The following is a 16,082-nucleotide window of genomic DNA, read 5'->3' on the forward strand; positions in this document are numbered from 1 at the left end:
CTTACCTGCCTAGGGAGGCCTTAGCCCCTGCTACATTAAAATATGGTAGTAAACATCCTGAAGAGATGTCATAGAATGCGGGATAGACTTGACTTATGCAATAGAATATGGTACCAGATAGAAGAGGGGGGGGCGCAAGATAATGGAGAAAGGCTGGAGGATTGTGGGAGCTGGACCCCAATATTTACATAGCAGGTAGGGTCTGGAAAGGGAATGTGCCCCTGTGGTGGAAAAGTATGCCTCTTTTTCCAAAGGGGACAACCAGAGATGACCCTAAATGTTTACGAGATTCTGTTCAGTATGGTAGCCAGCGTACAATGTGTTTTTTTTTTTTTTGTTCTATTATGTTATAGTCCTCCAAGATTACGATTGTGGATGATACTTGTTCTTGCAACATTCCTGATGGGTGCTTGTGGGCTTTACATGCAGATGTGGCATGTAGGGATTCCTGAATATCCTAATTGTTTAAGGTATATTTATGATATGTTGGGTTATTATTTTCAGTTATGCTTACTTTTGTTAATTAAGAAATAGGAGAAAGAAAAAACAGAAGAAATGTGTCCAAAAATATATTAAAATATTTTTTATGAGCAAATGCTAAAATTAGCTCTGTATCTTCCCAAAAATCCAGTCATGGAATAAGTCAAAATACTACCACTTCAAATACCCAAACGGACAAACCCATGCATGGATGCTATCATTGTACTCTGATGTTGCTGTACATGTTGCAGTGTTTGACAGTGACAAATTAGGAGCTCAATATTTATACCTGAAATACAATTTGTGTGAAAAAGAAAAAAAAAAATACCACCACAAACTTTGGTCAAAGGCTGGTGGTAGAATTCATCCATGGAAAGTGTTAAAATACCATTATTTGAAATATCCTGGGAAGTCTGGTTTTCTAAATTATATGGGGGTAAAATGAACTGACCGGCTTCAAGCATGTCCCAAACAGCACATGGGGACAGGATTACCAGATTTGGAGAAAAATGGTTATGAAACAGCAAAACTCTACTTGTACGTATTGCCCCATAATTTGCCAAAAAAAAAAATTAAATAATTTTTCATTAGATTTTGTAGATAAAAAAAATTATTCAAATAAAAATGACTGCTTTTTTTAAATTTTTTATAGGAAATTAGATATCAAAAGGGTATCCTGAAGAAAGACTTATAACCTCTGTGGGTATACTAAACAAGAGAAGAAAATTACAGCTTAACACGAGCACCGCAAAAATGGTAAAACAGCATAGGTCTAGAAGAGTACTTAGAAAAAAAAAACAGCCTGGTCCATGTCAGCGGCACACCAGAATTTGGATGTTTTTTTTTTTTTAGTGTTTGCTTCCCTTTCTGTATATTTCTGAATGTTTAATATTGTTCTCAAACTGGCAGTTAACCTATCATACTGTGCCAAAATCAGGAAGAGAAGCTTCCCAATTAGCATCCCTGAACGTTTGAGATATGGAACGTGGTCATGTTGACTAAACATTTCGTATTTGGGTGTGGATTTAATTTTTTCTTACCTTTCATATAAATGTCCCATTATGATGCTCAGCACATTAAACTTCATTCCAAAGCTCCCAACTCCTAATTGTTGGCTAAATTTGTAAGCTTTCAGTGTATCGATGTATAGGCCAGAAATCGCACAAAGGAAAAAGGATAGAGGGGAGAAATAAAAAAAGTGTACACAGGGAAGGTTTCATGAATAATTTATTTTCTTTTTAAAGTATAAACTTTTCATTTCCTTAACCACATTATGTACATTTCTATTTATGGCACTTGGCAGCAAAAATATTTGTTCTTCATTTTGCGTTTAAGTGGGGGGGGGAAATACTCTTGGACCAAATATCCATCTCAGTGGGAAAAATATGTATCCCATTAAAGAAAAAAAATTCAAGAATGGCTATGAAGGTTAATCTTATTTTCACAATATGTTAATTATTCACTATTTGTGTGCTAGACTTTGAAACACTGGCAGCAAATCCAAACTAAGAGGAAATAGTATGATGGAATTCATGTCATACTACAATCTTTTAGAATATATTGTATAAAAGTAAAACCAACTTTATTGTAGGACCCTCAGGCAGTAGCCTTATATATATATATATAGCACTGAGACAATTTCATATCATGGCTAAATTGGAAGAAAGCACCTCCAAAACAAGCTAAATTAACTGCACACTCCCACCATACCACATGGTTTCCCTTATAGTTCCTAAAACTGATATTTTTTGGTTTTCGTACATCTGTAGAGTTAAATTTATCATTAGCACAATTTGGTTAATGATGAACTGCAATTCAATTCCATTTACTAGTAGGTAAGCCCAAAATATTAAACCATGGAAAGCTCTGCTACTTCGAAAACCTCAACACACAAAAATAACCCTCGATAAAAACGAAGCTTCACCTTTCTCATGAAAGTCAATGGCAAACGTCGGTATTTTCTATATAAACATATGCACACATAAAATGCAAAAGTTTGCTATCAACATCATTCATGAGGAAAGATCAAGCAAATGACCTGCGTTTAAAACGCACATTAAACTATTTTAGGTGATGTATGTCTATGCGGATATAAAGATACATCTATATACCTCTCTGATGTAAAGTAAAATTAGCTCTCAGGAAAAAGTATTAAATGCACAATGGGTATACAGTTTCAGAATGAAGAGATCACACTAATTAGGCATCCCTCATATTTAAATATGGACAAACTATTTTTACCACGTGGGAATAGATATCAGCCTAGTGTCAAAGGCCCTTACTATACATTGTAAAACTCATTAGCTTAGGTACACGTGCTGTGTTCTATGACCTTTTAGAAAATGGCTTTCATAATACAACTCAGCTGGTGCAACTGTTTAAAGGATGGCATCACAGATAATAAGAGGTTAAGGACTATATTTGGTTTGTTTCTTGTGCCACCTAAAACAAGCACTTATCTTTTATTGTTTATTAAGTTACTACACAAGTGATGTTGGGGTTCCTACACCAATTAGTGTGTTTTGATCCAAGACACACGTAAGTGTGTGGTTTATGTAAATTCAGGAAACGTTTCAAAGCACCATCTCTATCCTACGACCAACAAACCGAAAGCAACCCCGCCAGTACAATGTGAGAAGAAAGCACCTGTGGAAGCTGGGCATGGTGGTGACCAGTAATACTCTGGGGATTTCATTAACTACAATAGAAAATGTACTGGTGAGAGATACTTTTGTTTCTCCAAGGCATTTAGCTATCACATTGTTCTGTTCTTGGAATCCCACAAATTATTTTTGCCATTATTGCTCAAAATCAAATATGGAATACAGAGGGGTAAGACTGACCAAGAGCAGTCATCCTGGAGCAAACAGTCCAACTCCTTTGAATTTTTGTTTGTTTTTTTTTTACCTCTAGGACATTATGACCCACACCCCCCAGTCTTTTGTAAAACATGCCCAAATTGAAACCGTTTCTGTACTTGGCAAGAGAAGTCTTCGCTCTAAGAGGCAATTAGATGGTTAGGAAACTGCAAGCATTAAATACAAAAAAAAATTATGAATAAAAATAGGACCAATTTAATTACAGATTTTAAAAATTTCAAAACATCAGAAACATCATTATCCCGCAGAAATCTTACCCAAGTGAAAGAAATGCCAACACATTTCCTGAGGCATTGAGATTACCTTAAGGAAAGAAAGTAAAAATAAAAGAGAAAGATTTCTTAAACAAAATACTTTTTGATTGCACGGTTTCGAAAGAACGTCTGAAAGCTTTTGTCACCAAGTGTTTTAATTTTAAACAAAACGTTGATATTTTCTTAAATATTTATATAATATATATCTATGTATATATATATATATTTATATATACACACACACGCAATGCAAACGGGATTCCTCTTTCTCTATATGAAATTGTTAAGGTAAATACTCTGTATTTACAAAGCTCAGTTTTCCCAAAACAAAATTTGTAGTTTTTCCCAAATATAATATACTTTCTTCCCAGGTACGTAATGAACAGAGGAGGTTTTCAGGATGATCTATATCTAACAAGGTCAGGAAATGGCTTCAAATTAAAAAAAAAATTGGGCATACCAATCAATCGGTCACTGAGATTCTCTATGTACACCGCACCATAAGCACACCCTTTGCAAAATCCAAGATTGCCTGCTTACTAGATGTCACGGGCCATACTAGATTTCAGAGGTACATTAAGGGTTAAACTAAAAGAAAAACACAATCCAATTACGTTAATTTGCAAAACAAAAAACGAAATGTTTGTTCAGTTATATGGTAAAAAAAAAAGTGTAGATTTTTAACACGTCTAACAAAAGCAGTAAATGGCCCTGAACCCAATTTTTTTTTTGTTTTTTTTAAAAAATGAAACTGAAGAGTTTATTTATTATTCACTACAGGTTAAACCACCTACAATATTCAATGATATATTGCCATTAGGGATTCTCTGTTGTCGAGGTGTGATTATAAAATTTCTTTTTAAGACCCGGTACCTTTTTCAAACTTATAAACACAGTGAAATTCATGACTGTACATGTACTCGGCAGCTACAGCTTAGCTGTAAATCCCCCCCCACACGCACACACACACAATGGTGAGGACATTAACCCACCGTTCGCCCCAATTAACTGTACATCAAGACAATACAAATTTTAATGGCGCCCACCCCTCCCCCTTACAAAAAAATAATACTCTAAAAGCAACCTACTGCAACTTTTAATTAAGACGAGTACATATATTTTAGACCAATTGCTTTAAAGCAAGAAGGCGATATAAACCTTCGAGGAAAAAAGTTTTTGTTTTTTGTTTTTTTTTTATAAAAGAGGCTAAGAAATATAAGACAATTTATACATTTAAAAACTTACAATAAATAAGAGATGCAGGCATTTGTTTCTGAATATTGATAATAGGTTCTGTTATCCACACATCCTAAATGTTAAAAAGTCTTGTGATCACCCCATTATTGTTCCTTAGGTCATCCCAGAGCTTATTAGGTTCACTTGAAGTCAGCAGATAGAGGATTTTTGAAACCAAATACTGAGACTGGAGATGATTATCAAAGGGTCATTGAGACTTCAAAAATATACTTGTGTTCCATATGGGTATAGCAATAATCCAAATCCAAAGTGAAAATTCGGATGGTTAAAAAATGATGCATGGTCAGAAATTCAGGGGGAGGCAATTGCATCTGCTCCGTCACCGTAGAGAGTGGCTTGAGTGAAGTTTCTTTTTGTGTTTTTGAGTCCTGCGATGAAATTAGAATCCTCTTCTACTTTTTTTCTTTGCACCCTTCCCGATGGATATCACAGCATATTCATGATAAAATTATACAACTGGTTCAGCACCACAAAATGAACTGGCAGACATGAACGTCTGTCTTGAGTTGCAGGATCACAGGTTAGCCAGGAGAGGGCGTTGTACTGTTCCAAAACAAACCTGAAAAGAAATCCAGCAAATAGAGAACAATCAGCATCAATCCAACTAGGACACAAACTAGAACAGTGCGGGCCAAGCAAACCCATTAAACTTCTGAAAATCCATAGAAGCCATGAAGAGATTATTCACTAAAAGTATCTTCTCCCACACTTCTGTAATCATTGTGAACACTATGGGTGGGGAAAAAATATCCTGATTTTATTGCAAGGCCACCTTAGCACTTCCTACAGCAGAAGCTCACTCCAGCTGGCCCTTCATAATGTATAGTAAAGTACGAGCGCAAATTGAAACACTCCTGCAAACTCCTGCCTATTCTCTTTATTAAACAGACCCCAAACAGCCTAAACAGAAATACGTTTCAGAATCAGCCATGCTTTGTGTACACACTTAGAATAGCCCGACTACTGTTGACAACTTCTAACTCCACTTTCAGCTCTATTAAACAGTTTATAAACAATGTTTAGAAGAAGTTAGCCTCTACACCCCCCCCCCCTCAACTAATACTTATTATACATTCTGGAAGCCCTGATGTTGCGTATGAATAAAAAAAGGAGGCTGTGATGTCATACCTGAGGACATCTGATGTCTGATTTGAATCCAGTGGGTGGGAGTGTTTGCTGTGGAGCAGCTCATCTGATTGCACTGAAGGCACATGAAGGTGCAAAGAGGCCTGGGTTTGAAAAGTAAGAAATACATTTTTTTTCTGAGGGCACACAGATTGAGAAGGAAGAAAAATAACTTTACACAGCATAAAACGTAGACAATATTTTAGGGTAGCCAATGAGGAATACAGCTCTGAACATGTATTGCTGTGGGACAAATCTTTACGTCTTGTGCAAACGAAGTAAGTAGAATAAATGTATCAGTCACCTTAAGAAACAGTGGGCACTGGTTTTGTGCTTGAGGACACGCTGACCAAAACCAGTCAGGCAATGGTCCGGCTTTCGCAGTTGAAACAAAGTAACCAAGTGCCAAAGGTTGCTGTAAAATGTTGGTCACTTCATCATGTGATTCTGTGGACAGAAGCCGATCTGTACCTTGACCCTGAAACATAAAAATAAGCAGGAATCAGTATAAACAGGCAAAAAAAAAAATAGCGAATCTGCATAAACCAATCTTTTTTCATAGCAATGAGCATTCTGGAAATGCAACTCAAGCCTTCAGTTGAGCTTCTTAAATAAAAAGTAATTCATCACAATATGGTGAAATTCTTATATTTCCGGCTAACACACGTGAAGGTGATATCATAGAATCACGTGGGTAAAACTTGAAAAAGCCAAGATAAAGGAGATGACAAGGGCATTCCAGAGTGTTGTTACCTTGCCAGCATCTCCCCCATGATGGTAATGTGATCCAGGTGAATGGCCAGGGGATCCAGTTGGTGATGCAGGAAGAATATTAATGATATCTGGGTCCAAGTCATCAGGAGTGTCTAATAAATCAAAAATCCCCATTCCATCTGCTCCATCTTCAAACAGACAAAAAAAAACAAAACAAATTAGCAAGTCACTAACAGATAGTGAGACAGAACCACAGTATAAATCAGCTATGCGGCGACAGTTTACTTTACAGTGTATGAATTTCACACCCTTACCGTTGTTTGTATTAAATGCCAGGTCTAGGTTTTCAGTAGTGGCAGAGGCTACTTGCACTGAAGCAGATGTAGGGAAAACAAGGATATGAGTGCATGATGTGTCCTGTGGAGTATTTAGTTGCGATGTCTGTATGGTTAGCGTGGTACTGCGGCCAAACACAGAACCAGTAGACACTGAGTCTGCAAAAAAAATAAAAAATTATATATATATATATATATATAAATGGAAAAAGTTAGCCACCAGTATGACAAGATAAGCATGCAACAGAAGTTGGCACGCATCAATGCTGCTAGGCATGTAATGAATGAGCCAATGCCACCAAGTCGTGCATATGTAGCGCAACTGAAACCAACCTGAGTTATCCAAGATGTTACAGATGACATGCTCGACATGGACGGCCAAAACATATCTTTAGTCAAAGAATTCTTATGCTTATGAAGGGAACATAACTCAAAATGGGACCGGCCAGGAAACTTCACAATAATCTCTCCCTTGGACACTTAAACCAACCACCCACTACAATCAATATTTCAAACTGCAGCTTGGAATGCTATATCCTGTGTGTAGGAAGAGGGGTCTGTTCCTATAAAATTACAACATTTTATCTATCAAAGATTATTACGAGCCTCTGAAGCATTCTTCTCTGTTGGTAGAGTAAAGAGAAAAAAAAATGACTTACCTGGCATAATCACAAACGAGCCTTGTGGCTCCATTGCTACTAAACACGCGCTCAAAATACTGGGGGAATCCGCTGCTGATATACCACACATCCGACACGTGTCTTTCAACCTTTTGCTGAGAGACTGCAGATTCCGCCGACTTAGCAAACAACTCCAGTCTGTGGAACAAAAGAAAAGATTGTACATACAGAAAAAAACTTTCAGGAAGTGTCTGAAACGCAAGTTAATGTTTCCCACATAGAGGCCGATGGCGACAGTGTGCTGCGCATGGTCGCCATCTATTAACACACAAGAAGCTTTCCATAAACATAAGTATTGAACACAGGAGGGGGACTCAACTGGCCCACTGAGGCCAACGCTAAAATCAGGACCACTGTAGACTGCAAATTGCAAGGCACTTCCTCATAGGGCTTACCTTTCAACTCTCCGTGACCTATCCGCCCTAATCGACCAATAACAACCCTCCATGGCAATGAGCTCATCTGCACAAGCCCTTGGCACCATTCCCATACTTTCTGTAGCCCACTGCGGCGCGCTGAGCCTTTTTTCCTCCGAGCTCTGAAATTAAAAATCACACTTCAATACCAATAAGCTAATGCGTTAATAAGGACTATTTTTTGGCCAACACCATTCATCTCCTTGATATTTTTTGTTAATCTGTATTTCAGTCACAGTCCATAAAAAACGTTGATATTTCAAATACACCCTTCCATTGAAAACAAGCAAGCATACTTTTTTTTCCCTTTCACTTAAAATGGAGTGCATATAATAACTCGCTTACCGGTTTGGCACATCAATGCTTATGATGCATGTTTCTAATAGCTCGCCATAAAGATCGGTGCAAGATGCCAGGAGCCACTTCTGATCGTGTGATAAGCAGTAGCCAACAAAAAGAATATTGTATTTTTGTCCGGCCTCACCAAAGGTCTCACCCAGCTCAGTCTGCTTATCTTTGACAGGAGCCAGAATAAATGGAGGAGTGTACAGCCTGATGCATTCAGGTCGCTAACAAAACAAAGGATAAATTAGGAATAGCAATAAAAGTAAGCAACGCATATAGACAGCCTGTTATGCCACATTATACTAAGACAACTTTCTAATGTCAAAGGTGCTGTTCAGTAATATTAATAACTTCACCCCTAATCTATAGTTCTCATGCCCGGATTACCAACAAATCACATGATGCACGATTTATGGCGGGAATAAGATACAGCAAGTTTACTTTACCTTAACGTTTAGACACTGAGGAGTAATTGTTTTACATTGCAGCTGCAACAGTTGCTAAAGGATATACTTCTATAGCATTATGCAACCATACCACCGATCATATTTTAAGAGTTAAAATATTTAGGAGAAGTTATGAATTTTAAGGCCAAACCCTTGGAACTTACATCAGGGCTTTTAAGAGCATTTTCAATGGCTAATCCAGGCCCAAATCCTGTCAACGTCTTGACATTTGTTGAAGTTGGAAGTGGTCTCCGGCATTGGGTAAATACTGAAAATGCCAACGACTTTAAATGCTGTGTGTAGATTTGCCTATCCTCGTGCCGGACTGGTTGCAAGAGATACTGACAGGGAACGATCTGAAAAGACAAAAAAAAAATATATTAAATACTGCACTGAATGTGTGCCGGAAGCAGTGTACTGCAATGCCAGAATGCATCAATTTCCTGAACTCCCTGTCACATACACAAGGTGGCCTACTCTTAACGACTTTCTGTGAACATACACAGATGGGTTTATTTAACATGCACCCAGTATTCTTCACAATGCAAAAAAAGTATATTTTACTATAAATTCTGCATCGTTTGTGACCTCTTACACTTGCATTTTAGTCGATATTAGGCATCAAGGTGCGAATTACCTGAACTGAAACAGTGTTTCTGAGGTGTGGCGGGAGGATTTGCAACATTTCCAGAAAACACCGGAGAAGCCCCAGCGTCCAGATGCTGGAGGAGCTCGAACACTCATCTTTGCTTTCGTATGTAAAAGGATCAACAATATACACCACGATGGCAGGTGGATAGGTGATGGCATGAGACTCTCCATCAGTAGGGACTCCAACCTTATCACGTTCCATGGTGCTGAAAGAAGAGGAGGAAAACAAACCCTTTTTACAGCACACTCAACAGTATGTACGGCAACATTAAATCCAACCACTATGAAGCAGCTCTCAGTCTTGACAATAAAGAACATTACAGTACAGTAAAAATATGACATTAGAAACGATCTATAACAGATTACATGAAGCGATTTAGCTTGGTGTGCATTGAGATAACTAATAAGCAAAACTATTCTCACCTTTCAGAAACCTCTGTGGCAGCTTGGGCAGCTGCAGACTGCTCACTGGTCATGCCGGTGGTTTGCTGCAGTGTAGGCTGGGACGGTGGTTGTCCTCCTTGAGTGTTCTGAACAGAGTTAACCTGTGCTGGGATCGCATTCGTGGTGCTATTCATGCTCCCATATGGAGGAAAGTTGGTTGCTTTGCTTGCAGCTAGGCCAGTAACCACGTTCGTTGCGGCCGAAGTGCTGCTGACAGATGTAGAAGGCAGAGTACTGTTTGGAGTTGGAGCAGAGGAGCTGTTCGTTGTAGTGGAGTTTGTGGATGATGGAGTGCTTGGGTTGCCAGTATTGTTTGCTGCAATCGGCTGGGATGAAGATGCTGGACTTACTGTGGGAGCTAGATTTGGCTGGCAGAGTAGAGAGCTATCAAGTGGTTGTGACGCAAGATATGGACCTAGAAAAGATAGTCAAGAAGTGACTACAGAGTTTTATTACCGTTCCACACACAGCTGAATAATTTTGCATCTTGGTCAACATACAGGCTCTGTAGTGTAGTGCAACATAATAAAATTGGGAATGTGAATCACAACTCATGAATCCTACCAACATTTCAGATACTAGAACAGAATTGAATCAAACTTAGTACATCTTACCTAGTTCATATCTGCAAACTTGTGCATATAAACGGAGCTTGGAAAATGCTTCATTGTTGCCGTTGGCCGGCTGAGAAAACCATTCTGCAACAGATTTCTCTGAAATTTTCTTTGATGCTGCAGCCCCAACTTTCATGATGCCGTCTGTGAGTTGTTTCGAGATCGGTCTATGTTGTCCGAGTCTACAAGACTAAAGAACCAACATTATTAAGGCCTAGTTTAAAAGTAGCTTAGGCATTTAAAAAAAGATATATTTATAATATCATTTATATATCTCCTGGGGGACATATGCAAACTAGAAAAACAACGATTCTTGTTAAAAACACAAGCATTACTAGTTAATGTAGAATGTTTGGATAGCCAACAAGCACTTCTGATGTCCAACTTTCAATAATGAAATGATTTTAGTCACTTTTCCCAGATGTCTACTCATGCCCCATATAAAACGGGAGTGCATGGCATTGTTATTGCTATTGTATTGAATTTTACTGTTACATGACATTTCACAGATTATATCTATATATGCACGTAACCTATTGAACAGAAAAGAGCCAGTTACTGGCACAGTCTGTAAAACTTGACATTTATTCTTTGTTCCGATGTATGGGGTCTAATGTAACATGAAATGTACTTTGTCTCACTTAACAGGAATCTGTTCTGCATTGCAACGCCTCTCTACACGAGAAGCAGTGTCAAACAGGCGAATCAATATATATATTAATATATTTATTTACAGCTATCAACCGATTAGCAAATTAATTTTTTGCTCTTTCAAATTACTTATGAACTAAAGCATGATCACACATTGCAAGTCAGTTTTCAATTGACTTGAACATCCCAAGGATGGAGATAGAGAGATTATACACACACTTTCTTTTGTGTTTGCCTGATGCTACCTGTGAAATCAACATTGTCTCAACTAATGAAACAGTTATGTCACTCTTACCTCATACATCGCAGTAAGATCACGAAAGAAACCTTTGGCTCCATTTAACAGAGCCTCGTTCTCTGGGCACACTACAACATAAGCTACGTCTCGTTGAGACCCATAAGGTTCCAGCATCAGTCTTTCCCAGTAAGGCAACGCAAATGGCGAGAGCACCAGAAAATCATAATCATACCCCACTAGAAACGTAGGAATTGGCAGTGGTTCTGGGGACTCGTCTGTACCTAAAAACACAAAATAAAAGCATTTTAAAAGTTTAAAAGTTTTTTTTTTTTTTTTTTTTTTTTTTAAACAAACCGGTACCCATAATTGAAGGCATGAGAGAGGAAAAACAAATCTTACCATAAGACCCCCGGCCAGCCATTTTGTGAAACTGTTGCCATGTTAAAGGTCCTTGGACTCCCCAGGATCGGACCGTTCGTTTTTTCTGGACAGCGTCTTGCAAGACAGGTTGCAATGAGAGGAGCATCCGGAGGATGTCCTGTGAACACTGCATGCTGGCATCTACCGCTGAAATGGTAAAGTCTGACATTACTCACGGATAACAAAAAAAAACACAACTTTGCTTGTGTCCAATTTTATTTTATTAGGATACATTAAAGGATAAGCCAGACTAAATTTGCTTCAGCGTCAGTCAACCTGGAGGCTTCCAAAACCTAGCTGCTCGACAGACTATGTCCTAGCATCCTGCTAAGGAGAAGGAATACCCGCAAACCACGGGGCTTGGCTAGCAGGTCTCCGGCTTCTATTGCATTTATAGTTGGGGTTTCCACAAACACATACAATTACAACACACGTACGCAAGTTAAATTTGAGCTACATCATTTATATCTGCATGTAAATGCATGTCTGTATATCTGCATGAGTGGGTATAATAAATGTTAAACAAAAATGTTTATTAAAAAAAAGCCACAAAATAAAAATCAAATTCTACTCTGCCTATGCAAAACTTTACGAGGTGTACTTCTCATACAAGTGCTACTAAATGCAGTATGTACCGTTATGTTTACTTAGTGTAAGCAAACACCGCTGAAACCTCTGAACTGAAGCCTACACATGGCAAGCTTTACAAATAAAAGCTCTCAGTAGGGCATTCCAATAAGGATGTGCACTGAACAAACTTCTATCTACACAAAGAACAAAAAGAAACGGCAACGTGAGAGTCTGTCAGCCTCCCTGTTTCTTGAGACATTAAAATTAACAACAAAATTAAGTGTTTCTCTAGCACAATGCAATGCAATACAATACAATACTACAGGGAGGAGATTTCACTTTCAATTCAATAAACTTCGTTCTGCAAACCCGGAAGCCGTCAGTCGTGTGGTATGTTGAGCGGCTTTCCCAGCTCACACACACTGAGCTCATTTTAATGGCAACGGCAAGTCCCGTCCTCCGAAACCTTTCAGAAATTAAAAGGGGCGCTCTAGGCCTTCGAACTAGAACATAGCTAGATAACCACAAATACACCATTGCCAACAACTGTTTGAAAAGGAAAAGTGTATAGAAACAGAAGACTGAGTAATAAAACATTTTGGCATCATTAGTACGGCAACTTGATTAGGATGGTGGTGTAAGGAGTATATAGCCAGATGCTAACTAGTAACCATATACAATGAAAAGACTAGAATCCACAAGCAATCACCCCCTTAGCTTTGTACAGTATGACGTACGGTGACAGTGTAATCAGAGCTGTAGCGTAGAAAACATTTTTCTTCGATGAGCTCAGCGTGCCAAGACTACTTGAGTGGTTTTGGATCACCACAGCCAAGATTCTTGTTATAGTAAGCACTGCTTATTTTACACTAACATAATAAGCATCCACATATCCAGCACAAAAGCGTGGTAGACTAAAAATGGCCTTGCGATAAAGCAAAGAAATACTGTACTGTCAAACAAAAAAGGAACTCAATAGGGTATAACATTTTATAAGTGGGTTCAAACAGCTACAGCGCTACCTCCTCTAGTCAATCACAATGCTCGCCCTGTTTACATTTTTCATGGCAACACAACTTCAGGCAAGTTCTATGATAGAACATCTTTGCTGGAATGGCATCAACCAAAAAGCAGTGACCAAGCTGTGCTTCGGTACGGACGCAACTACATTTACTACTGAACCAGAATGCAATTGGGGAAAACCCTGGGAACTCACGAACGCATGCCGTGCACTTCTGTGCATGCGTCGGTAAACGGCTAAACACACCTCAGGGGACAAGACAAAGCATGGTTTTCAGGGAGACAGACAAAGATTAAAATAAATGGGCTTCGCAGACCCAGTAAGCCGGATTGTTCTCTACTCACCATTTCTTTTAGACCAGCGATGTAAGCAAGTCGTTTTCACAAGTGCTTCATCAACTTTGCCTCCGGACATGTTATCCATAAACTGACGTCCGTGCTCCAATGCCAAGTAGCAGTCATTGCAACAGTCCTGCTCTTCTACGCGTGCTGAATAGTTTATGGTGCTGGTTTTTGTTACTGGCTCTTGATCAGCAGCTCCAAATGGAGAGAATAAATTAGTGCACTGATCATGAAGCAGGAGTATCAACTCATCTGGAACTTTCTCTGGCTCTTTTAATGCACCATGGTCAGCCCTGGAAGCCCGCAGAGCCTCAAATCGTTTCTCTACTTCCTTCCCGCAATCTGTGTGTCGACCGATGATATCCAACTCATCCTCCAAAAACAGGCCAGAGTTGTTACCAAACTTACGGTTCATCACTGCACTAAAACCACAAGTGCAGCGGTATTGGACCTCTTGGGTTGGGTCAGGGATGTAAACGCCAACATCTGCTCCCTTTATGTTCATGTTGCAGACGCAGATGCAACAGCTGTCAAAATTACAATCCTTGAAAAGGTTCATCACAGACTCGGACAGAATAAGGTTGACATATAGGCTGTGGGCTTCTGGAATTGAAGGAACAGTCGCTGGTTCTACGGAGTTCAGAGGCCTACACGTTGATGGTGTGGAGGCAGGAGAGTACAAATCCGAGTTTTCATATTTCACTGAACCTTGAACACTTGCTGGACCTCGTGGTGTTCGAGGTGTTCTTGGAGTTCGTGGAGTGGGAGCTGAAAAGCGGGGGGTTGCAGGAGATGGAAGGATACCCGTTCCACTATTACTGGGTGGAGCACTATTAGACATTCCAAAAGGTGTATGAGTTTGTGGAGTGTATGTCTGAACATACTCTTGATCCATAGCACTACCAACACTGGGAATGTTCCTGAACAAATACATTAGAGAAAAATTAGACCAACCTATATGGATTTTCTGTGGATCCATACTTTACCAGATATTTAAAAAAAAATCAGTTTTGGAAAACTATTCCTTACAGAAAACACATTGCAGATAAAGAATACAGCTATCCCCACAGTATAATCAACAGAATACATTTCTTTCAAAAGCCTCACGCAAACAACCAATATACATAAGACTCAAGTAAGTGAAACTCACCCATCTTTGATAAATGGCATTGTAGGAACAGGTGGAAGCAACTCAAGTTTTCCAACTGTCCAACTGGGACGGTAAATGCACTCATCTTGTAACTTGATTGGCTGCAAACACTGACTGGGAAGCGTTCTTAGAGGAGCGAACATGGAGCATCCCACAAACACTTGACATGTTTCTGGTCTGTACACGTATGAAAAATCCTGTAGCAAAGATTAAATGGGGGGGGGGGCAAAACTTGCATATTATTACATGTATTACCATTTCTAATCTATTAATACAGCGTGCTAAGTAATTTATTTCTCAATTTATAAAGTTCACGTGCTCAAGTTTATTTATTTTTATTTTTTTTAAAGGACAATATTAAGTCCTTTAAATGGCCAGTAATTCTTTTACTAAAAGAGTAGATTTCTGTTACAATGAAGTGTAAAAATTGGACATTGAAAGTGATAATTAAATAAAAACTTGTGAAATATTGTGATATAAATTGATTAGTAAAAAAAACTGATTTTCTACATTCATAGGGAGAGTAAAGTTATGTATGATAATTATGCTTGTTTTTATTTTTTTTACCAGGAAATATACATGGTGATTTTCTGTACCTTTATTTCTGAAGGCTTCGGACTGCAGAATCCTTCATCCACTTCTATTTTAAACTGGGAAGATATACAGAAGCCACCTCCATCTAGTAGAGTCCCTCCTGGCGTAGTGTCCATGTTACCATAATCTTTGCTGTTCATGTTCATGGGAGAGAAACCTACGAAATGCTGTTCCAAGGAAGGTGGTGTTGGATACATTTTATGAAGGTCAGCCGAACCTAGAATATATAAGCACAAGAAAAAACGTAAGGAAAACAGTAATATTGTGTATCTCAATATCTGGCTTCTTCACATGACTACAGTAAACCGCTATGGTGGCCTCACATGGCCATTTGATTAACAGAACAATGAGAAAATCATGAACTGCTTAAAATGGAACAAGACAAACTGTTCCAGGCATCTAGATATGTGAAAACGTGCCAGATCTTGTTTAAAGCAGCTTATTTTGAGGTCCCATT

The 16,082-nt window shown here is 38.7% G+C and overlaps 1 protein-coding gene across 2 annotated transcripts in view; it reads right to left on the reverse strand.

Annotated features, from left to right (window-relative positions):
• Window positions 1-3,531: 3,531 nt before the first annotated feature.
• MED13 (mediator complex subunit 13) overlaps window positions 3,532-16,082 on the reverse strand; it is a 49,204-nt gene continuing 36,653 nt past the window's right edge. For both annotated transcript variants that reach the window (XM_053454586.1, XM_053454585.1), the window contains exons 14-30: window positions 15,628-15,842; window positions 15,032-15,228; window positions 13,885-14,801; window positions 11,929-12,096; window positions 11,587-11,810; window positions 10,641-10,830; window positions 10,006-10,441; window positions 9,569-9,788; window positions 9,096-9,287; window positions 8,486-8,709; window positions 8,120-8,262; window positions 7,704-7,862; window positions 7,024-7,203; window positions 6,749-6,897; window positions 6,300-6,473; window positions 5,999-6,099; window positions 3,532-5,429 (exon numbers count right to left, since the gene is read on the reverse strand). In XM_053454586.1, coding sequence (XP_053310561.1) covers window positions 5,297-5,429; window positions 5,999-6,099; window positions 6,300-6,473; window positions 6,749-6,897; window positions 7,024-7,203; window positions 7,704-7,862; window positions 8,120-8,262; window positions 8,486-8,709; window positions 9,096-9,287; window positions 9,569-9,788; window positions 10,006-10,441; window positions 10,641-10,830; window positions 11,587-11,810; window positions 11,929-12,096; window positions 13,885-14,801; window positions 15,032-15,228; window positions 15,628-15,842 — 4,022 coding nt within the window. In that variant the 3' untranslated portion in view covers window positions 3,532-5,296. The remainder of the gene's footprint in view (window positions 5,430-5,998; window positions 6,100-6,299; window positions 6,474-6,748; window positions 6,898-7,023; window positions 7,204-7,703; window positions 7,863-8,119; window positions 8,263-8,485; window positions 8,710-9,095; window positions 9,288-9,568; window positions 9,789-10,005; window positions 10,442-10,640; window positions 10,831-11,586; window positions 11,811-11,928; window positions 12,097-13,884; window positions 14,802-15,031; window positions 15,229-15,627; window positions 15,843-16,082) is intronic.

The sequence above is a fragment of the Spea bombifrons genome, chromosome 2, assembly GCF_027358695.1.
Source record: "Spea bombifrons isolate aSpeBom1 chromosome 2, aSpeBom1.2.pri, whole genome shotgun sequence".
Lineage (NCBI taxonomy): Eukaryota > Metazoa > Chordata > Amphibia > Anura > Pelobatidae > Spea > Spea bombifrons.